Source organism: Peromyscus maniculatus, chromosome X, assembly GCF_049852395.1.
Source record: "Peromyscus maniculatus bairdii isolate BWxNUB_F1_BW_parent chromosome X, HU_Pman_BW_mat_3.1, whole genome shotgun sequence".
Classification (NCBI taxonomy): domain Eukaryota; kingdom Metazoa; phylum Chordata; class Mammalia; order Rodentia; family Cricetidae; genus Peromyscus; species Peromyscus maniculatus.
In genome coordinates, this window is record NC_134875.1 from 111,633,887 (window position 1) to 111,655,762 (window position 21,876).

Here is a 21,876-nt window from a genome sequence, read left to right on the forward strand (position 1 = left end):
CCCAATCTTGTAACTAACTGTCTGAGCTTCCTGAGCCTTGTAAATTTCCTTAGCTTTCTGGATCCTACGAGCCTCCAAGAGGGATTGTTTCAATCCTGAGGAAAGAGCTATATAGCAGTGGTTTACTTGTAATCCTAGCACTTAAGGAGGCAGGAGGATTACCTCAAATGGAAGCCAGCCTTGGTTACACACTGAATACCAGCCAGCTGTGACCACAATGTGAGAACCTGTTAAAATAATAATGATGATGATAATAATATAATAGTAGTAATCATATTCTTTTTTTCATTTTCTTTATTAAGAAATTTTCTACTCACTCCACATACCACCCACAGATCCCACCCCCTCCCTCCTCCCAGCCCCCAGCCCTCTCTCCCAAGCCACCCCGCATCCCCACATCCCCCAAATCAAGGTCTCTCATGGAGAGTCAGCAGAGCCAGGCACACTGAGCCTAGGCAGGTCCAAGCCCCTTCCCACTGCACCAAGGCCGTGCAAGGTGTCACATCACAGGCACCGTTTCCCAGAAGCCTGCCCATAGAACAGGGACAGATCCTGATCCCCCTGCCTGGGTGCCCCCCAAACAATTCAAGCCAAACAACCATCTTCCATATCCAGAGGGCCTAGTCTAGTCCCATGGGGTCTCCACAGCCACCAGTCCACAGTTCATGGGCCTCCACTAGTGTGGCTGGTCATCTCTGCATGTCCTCCCATCATGATCTCGGTGTCCCCCGCCTGCAAAATCCCTCCTTTCTCTCATCAGTTGGATTCCCAGAGCTCAGCCTGGTGCCTGGCTGTGGATCTCTGTATCTGCCTCCATCAGTCACTGGACAAAGGCTCTATGATGACAGCTAGGTTATTTGCTAGACCCATCACCAGAGTAGACCAGTCCAGGCACCCTCTGGACCACTGCCAGCAGACCAAGGTGGGGTCAACCTTGTGGATTCCTGAGAGCCTCCCCAGCACCCTGCCTCTTCCTATTCCCATGATGTCCTCATCTATCATGGTATGTCCCTTCCTGCCCTCCCACTCTGCCCCTGTTCCAGCTTGACCCTCCCATTTCCCTATGTTCTCCTCCCCCACTCCTCGCCCTCTGCCACCCCACCACACCCAGTCCGCTCATGTAGATCTCATTCACTTCTCCTTTCACAGGGTCATCCATGTGTCCCTCCTAGCGTCTTTCCCTGTTAGCTAGCCTCTCTGGAGCTGTGGGATGCAGTCTGTGTTAGTAAATTGCAAAAACTCTGGGTTTGGTGTCCTGGGTTTCAGCACCAAAATGTTAGTAAATTGATGGCTGAAACTGCAAGGAGACACTTCAGCCCTGGAGGGCAAGGTATCCCGGACACCTCGAGCTGCTCAGAACAACAGCTCTGCCCTGAATGTGTCCCGGACACCTAGAGCTGTTTAGCATAGCTCTGACAGCTGGGACTGCAAAGAAACAGCCCAACCCTGGAAGGAAATTTACCATAGTGGTCAAAACACAAGCTCTTCTAGCCCATGCCACAAATCAGCAGGCGGAATTGATAGTTCTAACCCGTGCTTGTCAATTAGCAAAGAGAGAACCCCAAAAACTGCATACAGACCGCCAGCCTGCCTCTGGTCTCAGAATAATGAGACCTCACCAACCTGTCAAGGCTCATGCCCCACCATATCAGGTCATGTCCTACCTCTTCTCCTTCTACTTCTTCCTACTCAGTCATATTGCTATCAAACTCTACATTTGGAGATTTAAGATTCAGGAGACATATGCCCAGCAGTTCAACCACACCACTCATGTGGTAGGGTCTGGGGACTGCTGGAAACATAATGCATATGCAGGAAAAACTATGCCAGTTATGAAGAATGGGGAATGTTTTACATTATGATTAAGGACCCATGGCATTCCAACTGGAAAATGGGAGTCATTGGGAAGCTTTACTATAGCATCTATCAAATCTGCCCACCAGATATGCTCAAAATATAGAGGGCACACATTCCACTCTCTCAGCTCCTAGGAATGGATAGAGTACAAGTGGTCCAAGCTCCTCAAAGGTTCCCACCTCCTTGTCACACCATCTCTTGTTTCAGACCCTAATTACCACATATCAGCTATTGAATGATGCTTCGGCTGACCATTTTGGAGAATGCTGGTTATGTTTGACCACAGGGTCAAATGCTCACCCACCATTTGTGACCTCACCCATTGTCCTATTAGATTCTCTCACTTTACCACTTGTTAATTGCTCCAAGCCAAATGTCACTACTACCCCTTATCTCTTTCACATTCCTCTCTTTGGCATTACAGACTCCTTTAACTCCTCGGGAATACACTTTGTGGGTACTCTGGATTCTGCAGACTGCAATAATACCATTACCCTTGGTACTAACACTCTGCCCCTATGTACAAACATTCACAATGCCTCTGTTCTCTGTGGTACTCAGGTTTAATCACGGCTTACCTGCTAGATGGTCTGGGACTTGTGCCCTGGTATTCCTGTTTTCCTAAATTAGGGGTGGTACCTGGTGAAGAACCCTTGCCAATTCCCATCACCAAGTTCATAGCAGCAAGGCATGACAAATGAGCCATCCAAATAATATCCTTTCTAGCAGCCCTGGGCATAACTGCAGGACTGACTACTTCCCTAGCTATTTACCATTGGCCTTCCTCACAATTCATCCAGGATTCCCAACAAGTAGCTCAGACCATTCTTACTCTTCAGGAACAAATAGACTTACTGGCCACTGTAGTATTACAAAATCTGAGAGGATTGGATTTATTAACAGCAGAAAGAGGTGGTCTTTGTCTCTTTCTTGGGGAAGAATGTTGCTTTTACGTCAATCAATCAGAGATAGTGAAAGATAAGATCCAACAACTCCAGATGGATCTTCAAACCCAGAAACAGTTTGATGCCCCCAGACAGTGGAGCACTAATAAGAAGATATGAAAATGGATGCTACCTTTCTTATCCCCTCTTTTCTTCCTTTTCCTAGTCCTACTAATTGCACCCTGACTCATGAACTTCTTTGCTAGTTTTCTTCAGCAACAGATCCAAAATATTTCTAACCAAACTCTGAACCAGTTAATATTACAGGATTATCAGCCCCTATTGACAAAGCCAGAGATCTGCAGAACCTGATTATATCCTGAGGAAGATCAGGATTGTCCCAAGAACCTCGTCGCCCTAATCCAGCAGGAAGCAGTCTAAAGATAACTTCGAACCCTTTCCAACCCCCAGCTGCTTGTTACCCTTCTGAAACCTCAGCTGCTTATCACCCTTTCCAACCCCCAGCTGCTTTTTACTAAACAAAAAAGGGGGAATGTAGGGAAAGGGGGCTGGCTAAAGAAACCCCACCCTGACCCTGGAGCCCAGAACTAGGGAAATGGCCATCCCTTCCCTCACATCTAGTATCTACTTATGAGTGAGTACATAGTATGTTTGTCCTTCCGAGTCTGGGTTACCTCACTCAAAATGATATTTTAGAGTTCCATCCATTTGCCTGCAAATTTCATGATGTCATTGTTTTTTACTGATGAGTAGTACTCCATTGTGTATATGTGCCGCATTTTCTTTATCCATTCTTCAGTTGAGGGCATCTAGGTTGTTTCCAGGTTCTTGCTATTACAAATAATGCTGCTATGAACATAGTTGAGCATGTGTTCTTGTGGTATGATTGAACATTCCTTGGGTATATGCCCAAGAGTGGTATAGCTGGGTCTTGAGGAAGACTTATAATAATAATAATAATAATAATAATAATAATAATAATAATAATATAATGGTAGTAATCATATTCTTTTTAAAAAATCATTTCAAGGGCTGGAGAAATGGCTTCTCATGTCATGAAAAGTTAACAGGCTTGTGAGCTGTCTCATTGGTCAAAGTGCAAGCCCGATGACCTGAGTTCAATTCCCAGAACCCACATAAAGAAGAGAGGACCAATCCACATTTTACTTTGGTCTACACACATGCACCATAACACACTTGCCAAAACACATCACACATACACATACAACAATAATTTAATTCATTTTTTGAGACAGGATCTCTCTATGTAGGCCTGGCTGTTCTGGAACTCTCTATATAGACCAGGCTGGTCTCAAACTCAAAGAGGTCTTCCTACCTCTGCCTTCTGAGTGCTGGAATTAAAGGCATGTGCCACTATGCCCAGCTCAATAATTAATTTAAAAAGAAAAATTAACAGTATTTATTGCCAATAATATACTTATAACCCCCCTCTCTCTCTCTCTGTGTGTGTGTGTGTGTGTGTGTGTGTGTGTGTGTGTATGTGTGTGTGTGTTTGACAAGTTCTAATTTAGTACAGATGGATTTTTAACTCTCTGTGTACCTCGGTAGCATTGAACTCTTGGTCCTCCTATTCCTGCCTCCCAAGACCTGGGCTTACAGGCGATCATGAACCACCACACCTGGCTTAATTTGCATTTTCAAGTAAATTTACAGTTTGAAAACTTATATCTACCACCATTGACAAAACCAAAAGCTTTTTATGAATTGGTAGGAGTTGGCACTCCAGTTTGCAGACCAGATGAATGACCTGTTAAGACTATTCACTTCTGTCACTGAAGCCCCCAAACACAAACACAGGTTAAATGTCACTATAGGTTTAGAGAGGTGGATCAGTAGTTAAGAGCACTGGCTGCTCTTCCAGAGGACTAGGGTTCAATTCCCAGCACCCACATAGTAGCTCACAACTGTCTATAACTCCAGTTTCAGGAGATCTGACCCCCTTTTCTGGTCTCCACAGGCACTACATATATGAGGTGCATAACTTAGTCAGTGTTCTATTGCAGTGAAGAGACACCATGACCATGACAACTCTTATAAAGGAAAGCATTTAATTGGGGCTGGCTTACATTTAGAAATTTAGTTCATCATCATCATGGCGGTGGGTGGGGGTGGGTTGGCACACAGACAGACATGGTGCTGAGAAATGTAGCTGAGGGTTCTATATCCAGATCTGCAGGCAACAGGAAGAGACTACGACATACTGGGCCTGGCTCGAGCATCTGAGACCTCAAAGCCCAGTGACACATTTCCTTCAACAAGGGTCTACTCCAACAAGGCCACATTCTCCCAATCCTTCTAAGTAATGCCACTCCCTGATGAATAAGCATTCAAATATATAAGCCTATGGGGACCATTTTCATTCAAACCACCACAGTGCACAAGCATACATGCAGGCAAATCCCCATACAGATAAAAATAAAAATAATTGCTTAAAAATGTGGCAATATTCTAGGAAAATTGTACTAACAGAAATAGTAAGCTATATCTGATCTATTGTCCATCATTTGCTGACCACTATTATAAAAGGATTCTGATACCAGAAGATTGGTTAACTGTGGTATTAAATGGCATAATGGATTTTAAGAAACCAATCAACAGTAACTTAAATATTTTAGGAAATTGATGCAATGAAAAAAGCACAGGAAACTGTTGGTTGTAATTTCTTTTTATAAAATATTTACTTTTATTTATGTGTGTGTGTGTGTGTGTGTGTGTGTGTGTGTGTGTGCAATATGCATACAATGCCTGCAGAGGGTGGAGGATACTCTGAAGTTAAGAGTTTCAGGCAAGCCAACAGATGTGGGTGCTGGGAACTGAACTGAAGTCCTCTAGAAGAGCTATAAGTGCCCTTAACAACTGAACCATCTCTCCATTGTATAGATGCCATTTTGTGAAGCTTCCCTTCTTCCTTCCTTCCTTCCTTCCTTCCTTCCTTCCTTCCTTCCTTCCTTCCTTCCTCCCTCCCTCCCTCCCTCCCTCCCTCCCTCCCTCCCTCCCTCCCTCCCTTCCTTCCTTCCTTCCTTCCTTCCTTTCTTTCCTTATGTGTATGGATGTCTGTGTGTGAGTGTATGGACACATGTATATGGGGGTGTTGTACATGTATGGCAGCTAGAAGAGGGCTGGCCTCTGGTTTTTCTGGTGAGTGTGACACCCAGTTTGCTCTGATTGGTCAATAAATAAAACACTGATTGGCCCGTGGCTGGGCAGGAAGTATAGGCGGGACTAACAGGAGAAAAGAAAGAACAGCAAGGTGGGAGGAGTCACTGCCAGCCGCCACCATGACAAGCAGCATGTGAAGAAACTGGTAAGCCACCAGCCACGTGGCAAGGTATAGATTTATGGAAATGGACTAATTTAAGCTATAAGCACAGTTAGCAAGAAGCCTGCCACGGCCATACAGTTTGTAAGTAATATAAATCTCTGTGTTTACTTGGTTGGGTCTGAGCAGCTGTGGGACTAACGGGTGATAGAGATTTGTCCTGTCTGTGGGCAAGGCAGGAAAACTCTAGCTACATTTCTCTTTGTATTTATTTATTTATTTTTTTATTTTTTGGAGCTGAGGACCAAAACCAGGGCCTTGTGCTTGCTAGGCAAGTGCTATGCCACTGAGCTAAATCCCAATCCCTGTTTCTCTCTTTTTAGAAAGCAAGTTTTTATTTCTTGAGACTACAATGGTATCATTTCCCCTTTCCCTTTTCCGGCTCCAAACCTCCCATGTATCCGCCTAGTTGCTTTTTACCAAACTTGTGGCCTCTTTTTCTTTGCTGTTACATATCTACTCCTAAATACAGAAATACAGCCTGCTCAGTCTGTATAATGCTACTCGTATGTATGTGTCTGTTGTTCAGGGCTGACTGTGTGGTATTGGATAACCAATTGGTGTGCTCTTCCCTGGGGAGGACTCTTTCTCCAGCTCTCAATATTTCTTAGTTGCCTGTAGTTCTTTGTATAGGACTGAGCTCTCCTGGGCTTTTTCCCTGTCCACGTTAGCATGTCTAGTGCCGCTGTTGTTGTTGGTAAGCTCATGTCTAGGCAGCAATGTGTATGAGACTTTATGGGGGTAGCTTCTGATATTTCTGGAAGACACAATCTCACAGCCAACTCCCTGTTCCTCTGGCTCTTGGGATCTTTCTGACCGCTCTTTTTGCAGAGTTCACTGTGCTAAAGGTGCAGGAGTTCTATAGCACATTAATCAGTTGCAACTGGCCTCTCCACAACTTTATATTATGATCATTTGTTGTTTTCTGTGACAGCCTCCATCTGTTGCAAAGAGAAGTCTCCTTGATACCTCATATGTATGTCTAAGGACAAATGTTTAGAATGTAGTTATGGATTATGTTGGAGGAGAAAGAGGAATACAGAAGGCATGAGGAGGGTAAAATAACAGTATGAATGTCTATAAAAAATCATAAGGAATCACACTATTAACTATTTAACAAAAAATCCCCTGTAATACCCATAAATTTGTGTATAAGTATACATAGTTTAAGTGAAACTCTCTCATCTGGGCTGACAATGCTTCCCGAAAGAACCACAGATCATTTAACAAAAGCCCTGACACCAGGCATAAGAAGCCCTCTTCTGAGTTGTTTGTCAGGGCTGTCCAAGAGATTCCTGAGACATACATCCTGTTGCTGTTGGCCTTCCTTGCCCTCCAGAGGTGGAAGGTAAGTGCCTATTGCTGAAGACACCATGCACTTCAGACATGTGACCCAGAGGCCCCTGAACTAGAACATGAGACCCTCCTCCCTGAGAACTAGCTTTCATGGAACCTTATGGAACCAAAGGAGGAAAGCAATCAACAGTCCTACCCAGCTATGATTCCTAGGAACTACATCAACAGCCACTATGGCATGATAACCCTGAGCAGTAATGGCACAAATAGCTGGGAGGTAACCAGAAGCTCTCTAACTGCACTTAATACCTACCCAACATGAGAGAATCATGCCTGCTGCTGGAAACCTAGCTAACTACCCAGGGCTAGTAAAATCATAAACCCTGGAGGAGAGCCGACAGCCACCACTTTACCAAACCAGAAAAATTCCTAACTCCAGTCTAAATATTTGTTTCTTTTATTAAATATTTGTTTATTTTGTGGTGCTGGGGATTGAATCCAAGCATTGCATATGCTAGACAAGTGCTCCACTGCCGAGCTGCAAACCCAGCCCTTAGGAAAGATTCGTTTATTTATTATGTATACAGAGTTCTGTCTGCATGTATGCCTGCAGGCCAGAAGAGGGCACCAGATCTCATTGCAGATGGTTGTGAGCCACCATGTGGTTGCTGGGAATTGAATTCAGGACCTCTGGAAGAGCAGCCAATGCTCATAACTGCTGAGCTATCTCTCCAGCCCGAGGAAATGGTAATTTTTTTAAAAAAGATTTATCTTATTTTAAATTATGTGTCTGGGTGTGAGTATGTTCATGTGAGTACTGGTACCAGCAGAGGCCAGAGGTGTAGGATTCTTTGGTGCAAGAGTTACATGCAGTTTTGAGTCACCTAATGTGGGTGCTGGGAATCGAACTCAGGCCCTCTGCAGAGTAGGAAGCTCTCTTAACCACTGAGCTTAGGAAATGATATTTTAATTTGTATTCATGTTCATTTATTTTTTGAGATAGGGGTCTCACTATGTAGTCCTGGATGGCCTGGTATTTGTTGTGTAGACCAGGCTGGCCTTGAATTCATAGAAATCTACCTTTCTCTGCTTTCAGAGTGATGGGATTAAAGGTATGAGCCATCATGCACACCTCAGGTATTTTTATTTTTAAGCTGATCAAACAGACTGGCTAAGGAAAAGTGAGAAGGAATTCCTGATAGTGAGAGGGTCTCTGAGTAAAGAATGCTGGGAGAGTATATTTTAAGAGGCCTCTTAAAGCAAAAATCATCAAATAAAAATCTTATGGATTGAATCATGTTATAATCATTCAGGGATTGGATTATGCAAACATCATTAAGTGTTGATTTGTTGAAAGTACCTTCCCCCAGATACCAAGACAGGGAGAAACTGACAGCCAGCCCAATGAACCTGAGGCTATTGTCAAAATTTCTGAAGTTGACAACTCCAGTGTGGTTGTTTAAGAAACTGTCTTTAGCCTTAGAAAATACACATAGAAGTGTTTGGGTTTTTGGTTGTTGCTTAGGTTTTTGTTATTGAGTTTTATTGTTGTTTTGAGACAGAATATCATCTAGCCCAGGCTAATATTAAATTTGTTACGTATCCTAAAAGGATGACCTGGAACTCCTGACCCTCCTGCTTCCATCTCCCAAGTTCTTCGGTTACAGTCCAATAAAAACAAATGCCACACACAGATACAGCTAAGAAGGCAAATTATTCAGTAAAATATTGTTAGAATCTTGCTATACAGATTAAGGAACCATGCTTGGGTGGCACACACCTTTAATCCCAGCTCTTGAAGCAGAGGCAAGCAGATCTCTGTGATTGCCAGGCCACCCAGGTCTACATAGTAAGTTCCAGGCCAGCCAAGGCTACATAGTGATACCCTGTCTCAAAAAACAAACAAACAAAAATATTTTTAAAAATCTTGCAAATTTTAGGAAAGTTTAATTGACTAGGTAAAATATTTGTGGCATTCAAACTCAATGGATTATCTAGAATGCAAAATCACTCCCCGAAACCAAAAGGGGATAAATCAAATAGTCAAATGGAAAGATGGCCAAGGATTAAACAGGCAATTTACTGGGTAAACCAGTATGGCTTACTTTTACAACAGATTAGTCAGTATCCAGCTGCAACGACTAAATCGTGAAAACTTGATTCCAACCAGGGAAGGCATCTGACAGCTGTTGTGCAACATCACTTTACACACAGTTACAGGTGTCGTGTGGTCACAATATGATGCTGCAACATGTCTAAAATATAGCTAGGAAAACATCAGAGGAGCAGTTTGTGGTGGCCCACTTCTGCAAAGCCAGCATCTTAGATGCTCGGGCAGGAGGATTGCCAGTTAGAGAACAACTTGGGTTACAAAAGTGAGTTTCAGGGTAGTCTGAGTTACACAGCACAAGACCTCATATTTAAATGATCATTAGTAGTAGTAATAATAATAATAACAAAACTCATAGTAACTATTCATGCCCTAAGAATAGAATGATATTAAGAACAAAACATAAAAGGACTAGGGTGTGCTGTCACAAGCCTGTAATCACAGCACCTGGGAGGCAGCAGGAGGAGAAGAGCAAGTTCTAGGCTAGCCTGCTCTACATAGAAAGTTCTAGGGCAGTCATACATAACAAGATTCTGTCTCAAAAAAAAAAAAGTGGTTCTTTTCAGGGGCAGGAGCATTATCAGCCCAAGTGGAGTGATAAAACACACACATTCTCTCTCTCATATTATTCACATATATATGTTACAATAATAATTAAAGAAATGGAGGCTGTGAATTTGAGAGAGCGGTGGCAGGTGGAGCGGGCATGGAAAGTATTGGAGGATGGAGCGGGGAGGGGAAATGATGTCATCATATTTTAATAAAATAAATTTTAAATGTTCAAAAGTGTGGGCTGATGAGATGTCTCCGTGATTAAGAGCACTGGTTGCTCTGGCAGAGGACCTGATTTTGATTCCCAGCACTCACATGGTGGCTCACAACTATCCATAGTGCCAGGTCTAGAGGAACCAATGCCCTCAGTCTAACCTCTATGGGCACGTAACCTTTGTGGTGCACATGCATATGTCCAGGCAAAACACTCACACACATAAAGTAAATAAATGTAAACACTTCAAAGTAAGTAAATAAAAGTAAAAATAGTATAAAATTAGAGAAGGATACTGCCCAGACCATCATCAAGCCCTTCAGTTCAAGAGTGGATCAAATTTGCAGACAAGATTCCTAAGAGGACAAAGTGGTAACACCACACACCTCCTAACGTTTATCAACTTGACTTTTTCTTGCTAGCTTAGAAACAATTTTCACTACAGCTCCAGGCACTGGCCTTGACATGCCCACTTTCCCGCTCATTGTAACTATCTTAACTCCCCTTCTGGATCTCACATTGCACCCAACTCCTCCTCCAGCCCTATCCCAGGCTGACAAGAACACATTTGTCACAAAAGCATTTGGGACACAAAGGCTCTGTTTCCAAGCTTTCTTTTTTCTTCTGTTGGTTTCTTTCTTTCATCTCCCCCATCCCCAATAACCAAATGCCAGTTCCTAAAGGTCTCAACTTCTTTTTATTGTTTGTTTTTTAAATATTATTATTATTATTATTGTTATTATTTGGTTTTTCAAGATAGGGTTTCTCTGTGCATCCCTGGCTGTCCTGGACCTCACTCTATAGACCAGGCTGGCTTCAAACTCAGAGAGTCACTTGCTTCTGCCTCCTGGGTCTAAAGGCGTGTGCCAGTTTATTTTCAGTTTTTATTTTATTTTATTTTATTTTGTTTTTCGAGACAGGGTTTCTCAGTGTAGTTTTGGTGCTTTTCCTGGAACTTGCTCTGTAGACCAGTCTGCACTCAAACTCACATAGATCCGCCTGCCTCTGCCTCACGAGTGCTGGGATTAAAGGAATGCACCACCACCGCCCAGCCTTCAGTTTTGTTTTGAGACAGGGTCTCATGTAGGTCAGGCTGGCCTCAAACTTAATATGTAGTGGAGGCTGGCCTTGAACTTCTGATCTTCCTGTCTCAGAGTCCCTACTGCAGGAATTATAAGTATGTACCAGTTCACCTGGCATTCATTTTTAAAAATTGATATACAACTTGAACATTATAAAATTCACTTGTTTAAGCTGGGTGTTTGTGATGGTACATGCTTGCAGTCCCAGCACTCTGGTGGCTGAGGCAGGAGTGCAGGCCAGTATGAATCATGTGATGAGATTTAGACTAGGCTGAGACACATAGTGAGATCTTAAAAAAACAAAAAACCCAAAGTATCACCAGAGATGGTAGTACACATCATTTCTATAAATGTAGAACTTCGGAGGTGGGGGTAGAAGGTTCAGAAGTTCAAAGTCATTTTTGACTACACAGTAATGAGTTCAAAGGAAACCTAAGTCACCTGAGATTCTACTTCAAGAAAACCATGAAATGCAGTCATTAAAAACAAACTTCGAGGGGGTGGTGGTGGTGGTGGTGGGTGTGGTGGTGGTGGTGGTGGTGGTGGTGGTGGTGGTGGTGGTGGTGGTAGTGGTGGTGGTGGTGGTGGTGGTGGTGGTGGTGACGCATGCCTTTAATCCCAGCACTCGGGAGGCAGAGGCAGGTGGATCTCTGTGAGTTTGAGGCCAGCCTGGTCTACAGAGTGAGATCCAGGACAGGCACCAAAAACTACACAGAGAAACCCTGTCTCAAACAAAACAAAACAAAACAAACAAACAAACCTTTCACATGTTTAATGTGTGTATTTTAATGGGTTTAGTGTATGTACTGTTATGCTTTTTTTTTTTTTTTAGTTAGAATCTTAAGTATCCTGGGCTGGCCTTGGACTCACTATTTAGAATAAGATGACTTTGAACTTGTGATCCTCTGGCCTTCACCTCCCAGATGCTGGATTTACAGGTGTGTGCCATTACATCTGATTTTCGCGCAGTATTGGCAAATCAAACTCAAGGCTTCTTTGATGCTAGGCAAGCATTCTACCAACTGAGTTGCATCCTCAGCCTGAATTCTAGAACATTCTCATCACCCAGAAAGAAAACTTGTGCTCATTCTTCAGTCTTCTCTTCCTTTCCCCACTTCCAACCTCAGTGTAACTGAAGAGAAAACTCAGGGCATCCCACATAACACTAGGCAAGCACTCTGTCACTGAGTTACAACCCAGCCTTATTTTTGCCATTCTGAGGCTTGAACTCAGAACCTTGGCATGCTAGATTAGTACTGAATATTGTCAGAATCTTGCTATACAGATTAAGAAACTGAGCTTGGGTGGTGCACACCTTTAACCCCAGCACTCGAAGCAGAGGCAAGTAGATATCTATAAGTTCTAGGCCATGACTCATTTATATATCCTCAGTCCCTGATACTGTTTTTTTTTCAAGACAAGGTCTTTCTAAATTTTGCAGGCCAATCTTGAACTTGTTCTTCTGCTTCCCAGGTAGCTAGGATTTCAGAACTGTGCCAGCAGGCCTGACTTTGGCTTTGGCTTTGTTAGCGTTACTATTGCTATAATGAAACACCGTGACCAAAAGCAAGTTGGGGATGAAAGGTTTATTGGGGTTACACTTGTACATCAAGTCCATCATCGAAAGAAGTCAGGACAGGAACTCAAACAGGGCAGGAACCTGCAGGCAGGAGCTGATGCAGAGGCCATGGTTCCTGGCTTGTTCAGGACCACAAGCCCATGGGCAGTCTGACCTACAATGGGCTGGACTCTCCCCCATCAATCACTAATTAAGAAAATGCCCAGGGCTAGAGAGATGGCTCCGAGGTTAAGAGCACTGACTGCTCTTCCAGAAGTCCTGAGTTCAATTCCTACCAACCACATGGTGGCTCACAGCCATCTATAATGAGATCTGATGCCCTCTTCTGGTGTGAAGGCATACATGCAGGCACACTATATACATAATAAATAAATAAATCTTAAAAAAGAAACAGGAAAATGCCCTACAGGCTTGCCTGCAGCCTGATCTTATGGAGGTATTTTTCTCAGTTGAGGCTCTCTCCTCTCCAGTACTCCAGCTTGTGTCAAGTTGACATAAAACTAGCCAGCACAAGCTTCATTCTTTTTCTTTTAAATTTTTGCATGGATATGGTATGCATGTGTGTATCCATGTTCACATGCATGTGGGTGCATATTTGTAAGGGAATATGTGGGAGAGGTTGACATCAGGCATCTTCCTGGATGGCTCTCTATTTACTGAGACAAGGTTCAGCTAGTTTAGCTAGCCAGCTTGCCCTGTGGACTTCCTGTTTCTGCCTCCAAAGCACTGTGGTTACAGATGAGCCACCATACTTACCTGGCATTTGCATGTATACTGGGAATAAAATCTCTGGTCTTTGCCATGCGGTGGTGGCAGGCTGGCCTTGAAGTCGCAGAAATTCACTGCCTCTGCATCCTTACTGCTGGAATTAAGTCATAAGCCACCATGCCTAGCCACTATGGTTGTTTTGTTGTTTTCTCTGTTAGGAATCAAAGCCTATACACATCACACACCCTAGGTAAGCAGTCTCCCACAAAGCTATGTGTCCAACCCCTTCACTATGTTTTTGAAACCATAATAAATGTGCATGGCTAGAGAAAAGGATGCGCTGGGTAAATAATACCCCATAGGCTTCTTTGACCCCTACTCCCGAGGCAAGGCATTGAGAAGCAAGACTTAACACAAAGCAAACAAACATGGTGGGTGGCTCACAACTGTACATCCAGACTATCAAAGGCAAAGGGAGGATTCCCAAGTCAGCCTGGGAAACGCGGTGCAATCTAGGGCAGCCCTACAAAGACCCTGTGTCAAACGAAACACACTAGCAAACGAACTGACAAACGGGCTGGCAAGAAAACACAAAGCTCTATAGAGCGAAGGCAACAATTATCAGAGATGCCCACACGAAGAGCTAATCGTCTGGCAGACTATGTAAAGAGAAAAGTGGGTCTACTTTCACACGCCCAGAAAAATCAGAAGTGCAAGGTCATCTTTGATAGTAAACTCTGTGGCCACCACCAACTGTGCTAGATGAGACTCCGGGGACAGGGGAGGGGGATACGCAAATAAAATTATTTAGATTCACATCTCACTCCAGTCAGAATGACTATCAACCAAGAATACTTTTAATCCCAGCACTTGGAAAGCAGAGGCAGGTGGATCTCTGAGTTCGAGGCCGGCCTGATCTACAGAGCGTTTTTCCAAGACAGCCAGGACTACACAGAGAAACCCTGTCTCAGAAAACTAAAACCAAAAAGAAAGAAAGAAAGAAAGAAAGAAAGAAAGAAAGAAAGAAAGAAAGAAAGAAAGAAAGAAAGAAAACAACAAATGGTGAGGATATGGGGAAAGAGACTCCCTATACATATGGTGAGTAGGAATGTTAGTTAGGAGACCACATTGGATGTTAGCAATGAGGTTCTCCCAAAATTAAAAGTAGAATTACCATAAGACCCAGCTATACATAGGTATATATCCAAAGAATCAAAGTCAGGATACAGTAAAAAGACTTGAATACTTGTTTACTGTGCCACACTATTCATAAAGAACTTATAGAACTGAACTGGCTATACATCAATAAATAGATATAGGGAAGGTAGTATATATACACAGATGAGTCTAATTCAGGCATAAAGAAGAAAATTTATATAATTTGCTGGAAAATGTATGAAAATAGAGATCACTGTGTTGAACAAAGTAAGTCAGACTCAAAAAGAAAAATGTAGATAGGCATAGTAGTGAAAAACTTGAATCCTACAATTCAGGAGTCCGAAGCAGTAAGATCAGGTCTCCCTTACATCGTAGGTTCAGGGCCAGCCTAGGCTACTTGAAATCCTTTCCTTTTCACACCTAAAACATGCAAACAAACAAACAAACAAAACCAAATATAAGCCCAGCATGGTTCTTTTTTCGTCTAATTCCAGCACTCAGGAGGCTGAGGCGTTAGTCTTGATTGTTGTGAGAGATTGAGTGCTATCAAGTGAGTTCTACACCAGCCTGGACTACAGAATGAGACTGTCACTGAGCGGTGGTGGCACACATTTAATCCCAGCACTCGGGAGGCAGAGGCAGGAGGATCTCTGTGAGTTTGAGGTCAGCCTGGTCTACAATGTGAGCTCCAGGACAGCCAGGGCTACACAGAGAAATCCTGTCTGGAAAAAAACAAAAACAAAGAGAAAACAGCAACAATAACAAAAACAACCCATAGAATAAGACTGTCCAAAACAAAACAAATAAAGCATATGCAGAATATAGATTTTAAAATTATATCTACATGCACACACACATATGACGTGAAATTGAAAGGAGGCTTTTAGGGAAGAGAAAAGGGTCTGGCAAGAGGGAGCAGGGGGACAACAGAGGGTAATGGGAGGCGGGGTTATTATCAAAGTACAGAATATGGCTGGGTGTGGAAACTCATGCCTGTAATTCCAGGACTTTTGAGGCTGACGCAGAAAGATGGCCATGAGTTAGAGGCTAGTCCAGGTTACATAGTTCCAGGTCAGCTTGGGATATAATGTAAGACCCTGTCTCAAAATCATGCCCCACCCCCAAAGTACGTGATAGACATATGAAAATGGTTGGTGAAACTTGTGATTTTAAGGATGAATATATGGCAAGCAAATAAAGAAATAAATAAGTGAACTGAAACCCGATTGTGGTAGGAGAATGGATCCCACAGCTGTGGCATCTGCACACAGAGCTTCAGGGCTGATTTTGTGCAGACATCCAGTGTGATGCATGTGTGCAAGGTCTGAGAAGCTTTAAGTGTATTTGTGCGCTGGTATGTGGAAACTTGTTTGAGCTGAGTGTGCTCACTGCATATGCAAGATGCATGAGAACTCTAAGAAGAAATGTGCTGGGTCTGGTGTGTGTGTGTGTGTGTGTGTGTGTGCTCGCGCACACACACGCACCATATATGCTAAGCGGTAAGGACTTGTGCTCACACAATTTGTGTGAACATTATAGTGAATACTGCACGTGCACATCCCACACACTTCGCGTGAGACCAGTGGCGCATTTCACACCAGCAAGAGAAGAGCTCGGTGGCTGAGAACCCATGAGCGCATTGCACGTGCAATCCGTTTGCGCACGCGCGACCGCGGGAGGAGGCGTGACGCACATGCGGGTGCGCGAGGGTCCGGCGCAGCAGCGAGCCCAGGCAGGGTGAGGACAGCGCGCAAGGTGGGAGGACGCGTGCGCATGCGGACCCGCGCCGAGGAGCTGGTGCGGCGCGGCGGGACGGACAGTGCGCCTGTGCAGCCCGTGCAGCCCGTGCAGCTCCTGCAGCCCGCACCTCCCGATGGAGCGCAGCAGCGGCGAGGGAGCCGAAGCCCCCTCGGAACGGGTTGTCAAGGGCTCGGCGCTGCTGCCCGTGAAGTCCGCGGAAGCGAGCGCAGGGCGATCAGCACAGTCGCAGTCCACCCTTCGGCCCGCAGGTAAGGCCCTGGGAGCGCCCGGGCAGGCCGGCCTGAGGACACCCCCCCCCGGGGGGCGGGGCGGTCGACGGCGAGGCTCTCGCCTGGACGCCCTTTCTCAGGCTTAGGTCAACCTGACCCGGGGGGTGGGGTGGGGGGCTCAGGCCGCGTCCCTCCTCGGCAGGTGGCGAGGATCCCTCGGGCTTGGCGTGGGTGAGTGGGTGAGCTCGGGATGGGGGGGGGGGGGTGGAGAGCAAGGAGCAGGTGTCTTTTCCCACAGTTGTCCCTAAGGTAGGGTTCGGGGCCGGAGGGGGCTTCTGGGATACCAACCCTGTGGGCGCGGGCCTCCCCCCCAGCTGAGGTGTTCGCAGAGGAGGGCTTGGCTGCCGCGCAGACTAGCGAGCTTGCACGCTCCATCCTGACCTAAGCGCACTGGCCGGGGATCCACAGCCAGAGGTGGTCCAGCTTTGCGGGTATTTTTTTTCCCCCTCAGGGTCAGGAAAGCTGTCGTGTCGCACCGGGCCAGCGGCCGCGGCGACGACGACCCCCCCACACACCTCCCCACCCCGAAACCGCTGAGCTAGTGGCTTCGCTACTGGGGCGTCTGGACTGGCCGTGGCCCCTCATTACGTGGCAGCGGGGTGATGGAGTGTCCAAGCCCACGGGACTGCAGCTGAGAGCTGTAGCGGAGGGAGGAGGTGGTGAGGGGATGCGGATCTTCGTCCCGTCTGTCTGCCCGAGGGGGACATCGTGAGGACGTTTCTGAAGACCGCGATAAGCAGGTCTCCCGTCTTCTGGTTCTCGCGCTAACCTTCCTTGTGCTTGCAGGTGGTGCGGAGGTATACGCAGCAAGGAAAAGGATCTCATTCTGATTTTCCTGGCGACATTTTTTTTTTAAGTTAATAATGCCAGCTGATTTCCTTTTTATCTTTTATTGCAAAAAAAAAAATCCACACAAATCTTTGTAGGATTTGGGAATTATCACAACGTGGAGATTAAACGTATTTCCTATGAGGTGGAGGGGAAAGAGGAAAGACATCAAATGAAGTCGCGTTTGGGGTGTTTTATTTCTTTCTTCATTTTGAGGCTGGATCTCACGATGTAGTTTACGTTGATCTGGACTTCAGTGATCCTCCAAGTCACCACACCCAGCCTGCAGATGTTCCCTTAGTCACTTGAAACATGCTTTTGGTTGGGATAGAAGGGAGTATCTTATTGGACCTTCTGGTGCATCATTCATAGAAGGGAAAGGAAGGATAAAATTATCTAGTTTCTGTTATCGTGCTTTTTATTCAAAAAATGAACAACTTAATAAAACATTATAGGATAGTCATAATAAGTACCCTTTTTTTTGGTTTTTCAAGACAGGGTTTCTCTGTGTAGCTTTCGATCCTGTCCTGGATCTTGCTCTGTAGACCAGGCTGGCCTCAAACTCACAGAGATCCACCTGGTTTTGCCTCCCAAGTGCTGGGATCAAAGGCGCGCACCACCAGCGCCCTGCTAATAAGTTACCTTTTAAACAAACACTTATGTTTTCATTCTTTTTCTTGAGAAACTCAGGCCATATCTGATAGAACCCAGAACCCACACACCAGAGCCCACACTCTCTGGCAAAAGGGACCTCGGACAATAAAACATTAGAAAGGAGATTTGTTTTGAGTTTACATTTTTATTTGGTGGGGAGTTGAAATAATAGGTGATTTAGATGTTTCTTGAGTAGAGAATGGGCTATATGGTGTTGGATGTCCAGTTTATCTGGGATTTTTACTTGAAGGAATTTAAGGGGACATTCCCCCCCCCCATTGCTCTGTTACAGTGTGGACACTAGTTTACTTTGGAATTTCTAATAAATATATAACCTACAATAAACATTTAGAGGTCATTCCTAAGAGCTATGTGAAAGAGAACAAATAGAATTTTTTCCACTTTATTTCAGTAGGGATGTGATAGAGACACGTGTGAGCAATGCAGTATAACCCATGTTGGGCATGAATTCGCGTTCCTGTTCCCCATCACCAACATTTCTGATGAAAGGTTTGGTTTGGTTTGTGTGTATACATTGTGTGGATGTGGGGTGTGTGCTTGTGGAGTCCACAGGTCCAGTGTAGGTCTCATTCCTCAGGCACTTTCCATCTTGTTTTTTGAAACTGAGTCTCTGGCCTGGAACTCACGGTTTTGGCTAGGCTGGCTGGTCAGGGCGCCCTAAGGAGCCACCTTTTCCTGCCTCCGCAGTGCTGGACTTAGCAGCACATTCCATCATCGTGGACCTGTTCTTCGTGGGTTTGGGCTTGAGTTTACATCCTCATGTTTGCATGACAGGTACTTCACTAACTAAACTTTCTTCCCGGTCCCATTTTGAATGTTTTAAAGTCTGTTTTTTAGTTAGGGTACCAAGTAACAGGTTCCATTCTGACATTTTCATATATGTATGTCATTGTAGTTTGTTCATGTTCTCCATGACTCTCCCTTGTCCGCCTTCCACCTCACTGGTCACCTTCTTTTTCACCCAAGTATCCCCACTCTGTTTTCATGTCTTTGACATAGATATTTTTGAATCTAGGTTCCACATATGAGTGAAAACTTGATACTCTTTTTCTCCCTAAGGAGGGATTCATCCATTTCTGTTTCTCCTTTCCCCATTCCCTTCCCTTTCATTTTTCTTTCTATATAGCCCAAATTATCCTTCAACTCACTATGTAGCCTAGGCTGGCCTCAAATTGGTGGCGATAACTACTGCTTCAGTCCCCACAGAGTTGGGATTACAGAGAGGGCACCACACAGAGCTTTGACGGGGATTCTCAGTTATACTTACTGTAAAACCATTTAGTGAATGCTACTGATACTAAAACTGGTTTAAAGGTGGAGAATATAGCTCAGTGGGTGGAGTACTTGCCTGGTATTTTTAATTACTGAAAAAGCGAATTTTTAGTTGCTATGCTATTCACAATAGCTAGGATATGGAACCAGGTTAGAGGTTCACTGACAGATTAATGGAGCTAGATGTGCTGCATACCTCTAATCCTAGCCCTTAGGAGCTAGAAGCAAGAAGTCAGTAGTTCAAGGACAGTCTTGCCAGGTGGTGGTGGCAGCAGCAACACACGTCTTTGATCCTAGCACTTGGGAGGTAGAGGCATATGGATCTCTGAGTTTGAGACCAGTCTGGTCTAAGGAGTGAGTTTCAGGACAGCCAGAGCTACACAGAGAAACCCTGTCTTGAACAAACAAACAAACAAGCAAAGAAAAACAAAAAAAAGAGATCCTGTCTTAAAAAATGAACAAAATAAGACGATAAACCCTAGGCTAATAAAGAAAATGTCGTGTATATACACAGTGGCATTTTATTCAGCTGTAAAGAAAAAATGAAATAGTGATATTTTCAAAAAAATGGGTAGGGCCAAAAACATTAAATTAAGTGAAGTTACCTAAACTCAGAAAGACAAGTACCACATTTCTCTCAGATTCTGACCTTACATTTAAATTTTTTACATATGTGTATATGTGACTATGGTAGAGGTCATGAACCTAGGAAAGGGGACCATGAAATGGGAAACAAGCTTAGAAAGAGAGGGAACAACGAAGAGTAATCTGTGTGACATGAAAGCAGAAGGGGACCTAATGAAGGGAGGGGAGGAAGGGAGGGGTGGTAACAAAGACAGTGTAGGAACTGGGGAGATGGTTCCGAGGACGAGTTCACCTGGCGTGTAGACAGTTGCCTTTAACTCCATCTCCAGGAGATCTGACACCCTCTTCTGACCTCACTTGTTCACAAATCCCTACATATACACATAATTAAACAATGCAAATAAGATATTTTTAGCCGCCCCTCCTAAACTGTATGAAAATGCTATAATGAAACCCATTGCTTTATATACTAATTAGGAAGATAAAAACAAAGTTACCAAAAAAGCTAAGTTTATTCATTTACAATGAAAAATAATAGATATGTGAATTAAATAACTTTAAGTGCGTCAGGGTTGATGTGCTAAAATTAGAATGTTCAGTGTATGCTGCAGTTACAGGTGATATAAACCTTTGTACTTTTGAGGCTAATGATGAGTCCATGTATTTAATCCTCACACCAGGCTTTTCTTTTTTCTGAGGCACCATCTCATGGTCTCATGCTGCCCTGGCTGGCCTCATACTCTCTGTGTAGTGGAGAGTGACTTTCAACTTCTGAACCTCCTGCCTCCACGTGCCAAATTATGTGATTATAGACATATGCCACCACACCTGGTTCATGCAGTACTGGGGATCAAACACAGAGCTTCATGCATGTGAGGCAAGCATTCTACCACATCTCAGCTCCTCAGAAACATCTTGATTATTTTTTTTTTTTGGTGGTAGTGATTAGGATCAAATCTAGAACAGTTTTAAATTTAAATTCCAACCCCAGATAAATCTTAATTCTTTTTTTGGTTTTTCAAGACAAAGTTTCTCTATGTAGCCCTGACTTGTCCTGGAAAGCACTCTGTAGACCAGGCTGGCCTTGAACTTATAGAGACCCACCTGCCTCTACCTCCCCAGTGCTGGGATTAAAGGCACTTTGCACCACCATTGCCCGGCTAAATCTTAATTCTTGAATTATATTTTAAATCCATTATGGGTTTGAGGATATTGTTCAGTTGTAGAGGGGTTGCCTAGCATGCAGAAGCCTTATCTCAAATAATAATAATGATGATGATGATAATAATTCATCCTAGCTGCTACTCATTCTTGGGCATTCAAGGACTTTTTATGTGGGACCCATTCCCAAGGAGACATAATTTGTATTTTTAGAGACCAACTACTGTTCCTGAGCATTCATGGAGTCCTGTGGGGACTGCAAAGGCAGAGCAGTTTGAGATAATTTGAACTGAGACTGTATAATGTCACATTGGCATATTTGGGGGATGTGAATAGTTGAGTGATTTTCCTGAAGGTGTTGTAGGATATGGCAAGGGAGTACCCTCTGGTTGTTCCCCAAGCAACAGGTTTTTCAACCTTTGAAATCCTGTGCTTGTTTTGCTTACCCACCAGTGATGCCTTCTTTTAATCATTTGACTTGTGAGAATGAAATTCCCCAGTATGCTGTTCTTAATGCGTACGAT

At 44.2% G+C, this 21,876-nt stretch overlaps 1 protein-coding gene across 3 annotated transcripts in view; it reads left to right on the plus strand.

The window, feature by feature from the left end:
* The first annotated feature begins 16,490 nt into the window (after positions 1–16,490).
* Positions 16,491–21,876, plus strand: part of Map7d2 (MAP7 domain containing 2) — a 139,542-nt gene continuing 134,156 nt past the window's right edge. For all 3 annotated transcript variants that reach the window (XM_015992143.3, XM_015992147.3, XM_076562529.1), the window contains exon 1: positions 16,491–16,810. In XM_015992143.3, the coding sequence (XP_015847629.3) occupies positions 16,675–16,810 (136 nt within the window). In that variant the 5' untranslated portion in view covers positions 16,491–16,674. The remainder of the gene's footprint in view (positions 16,811–21,876) is intronic.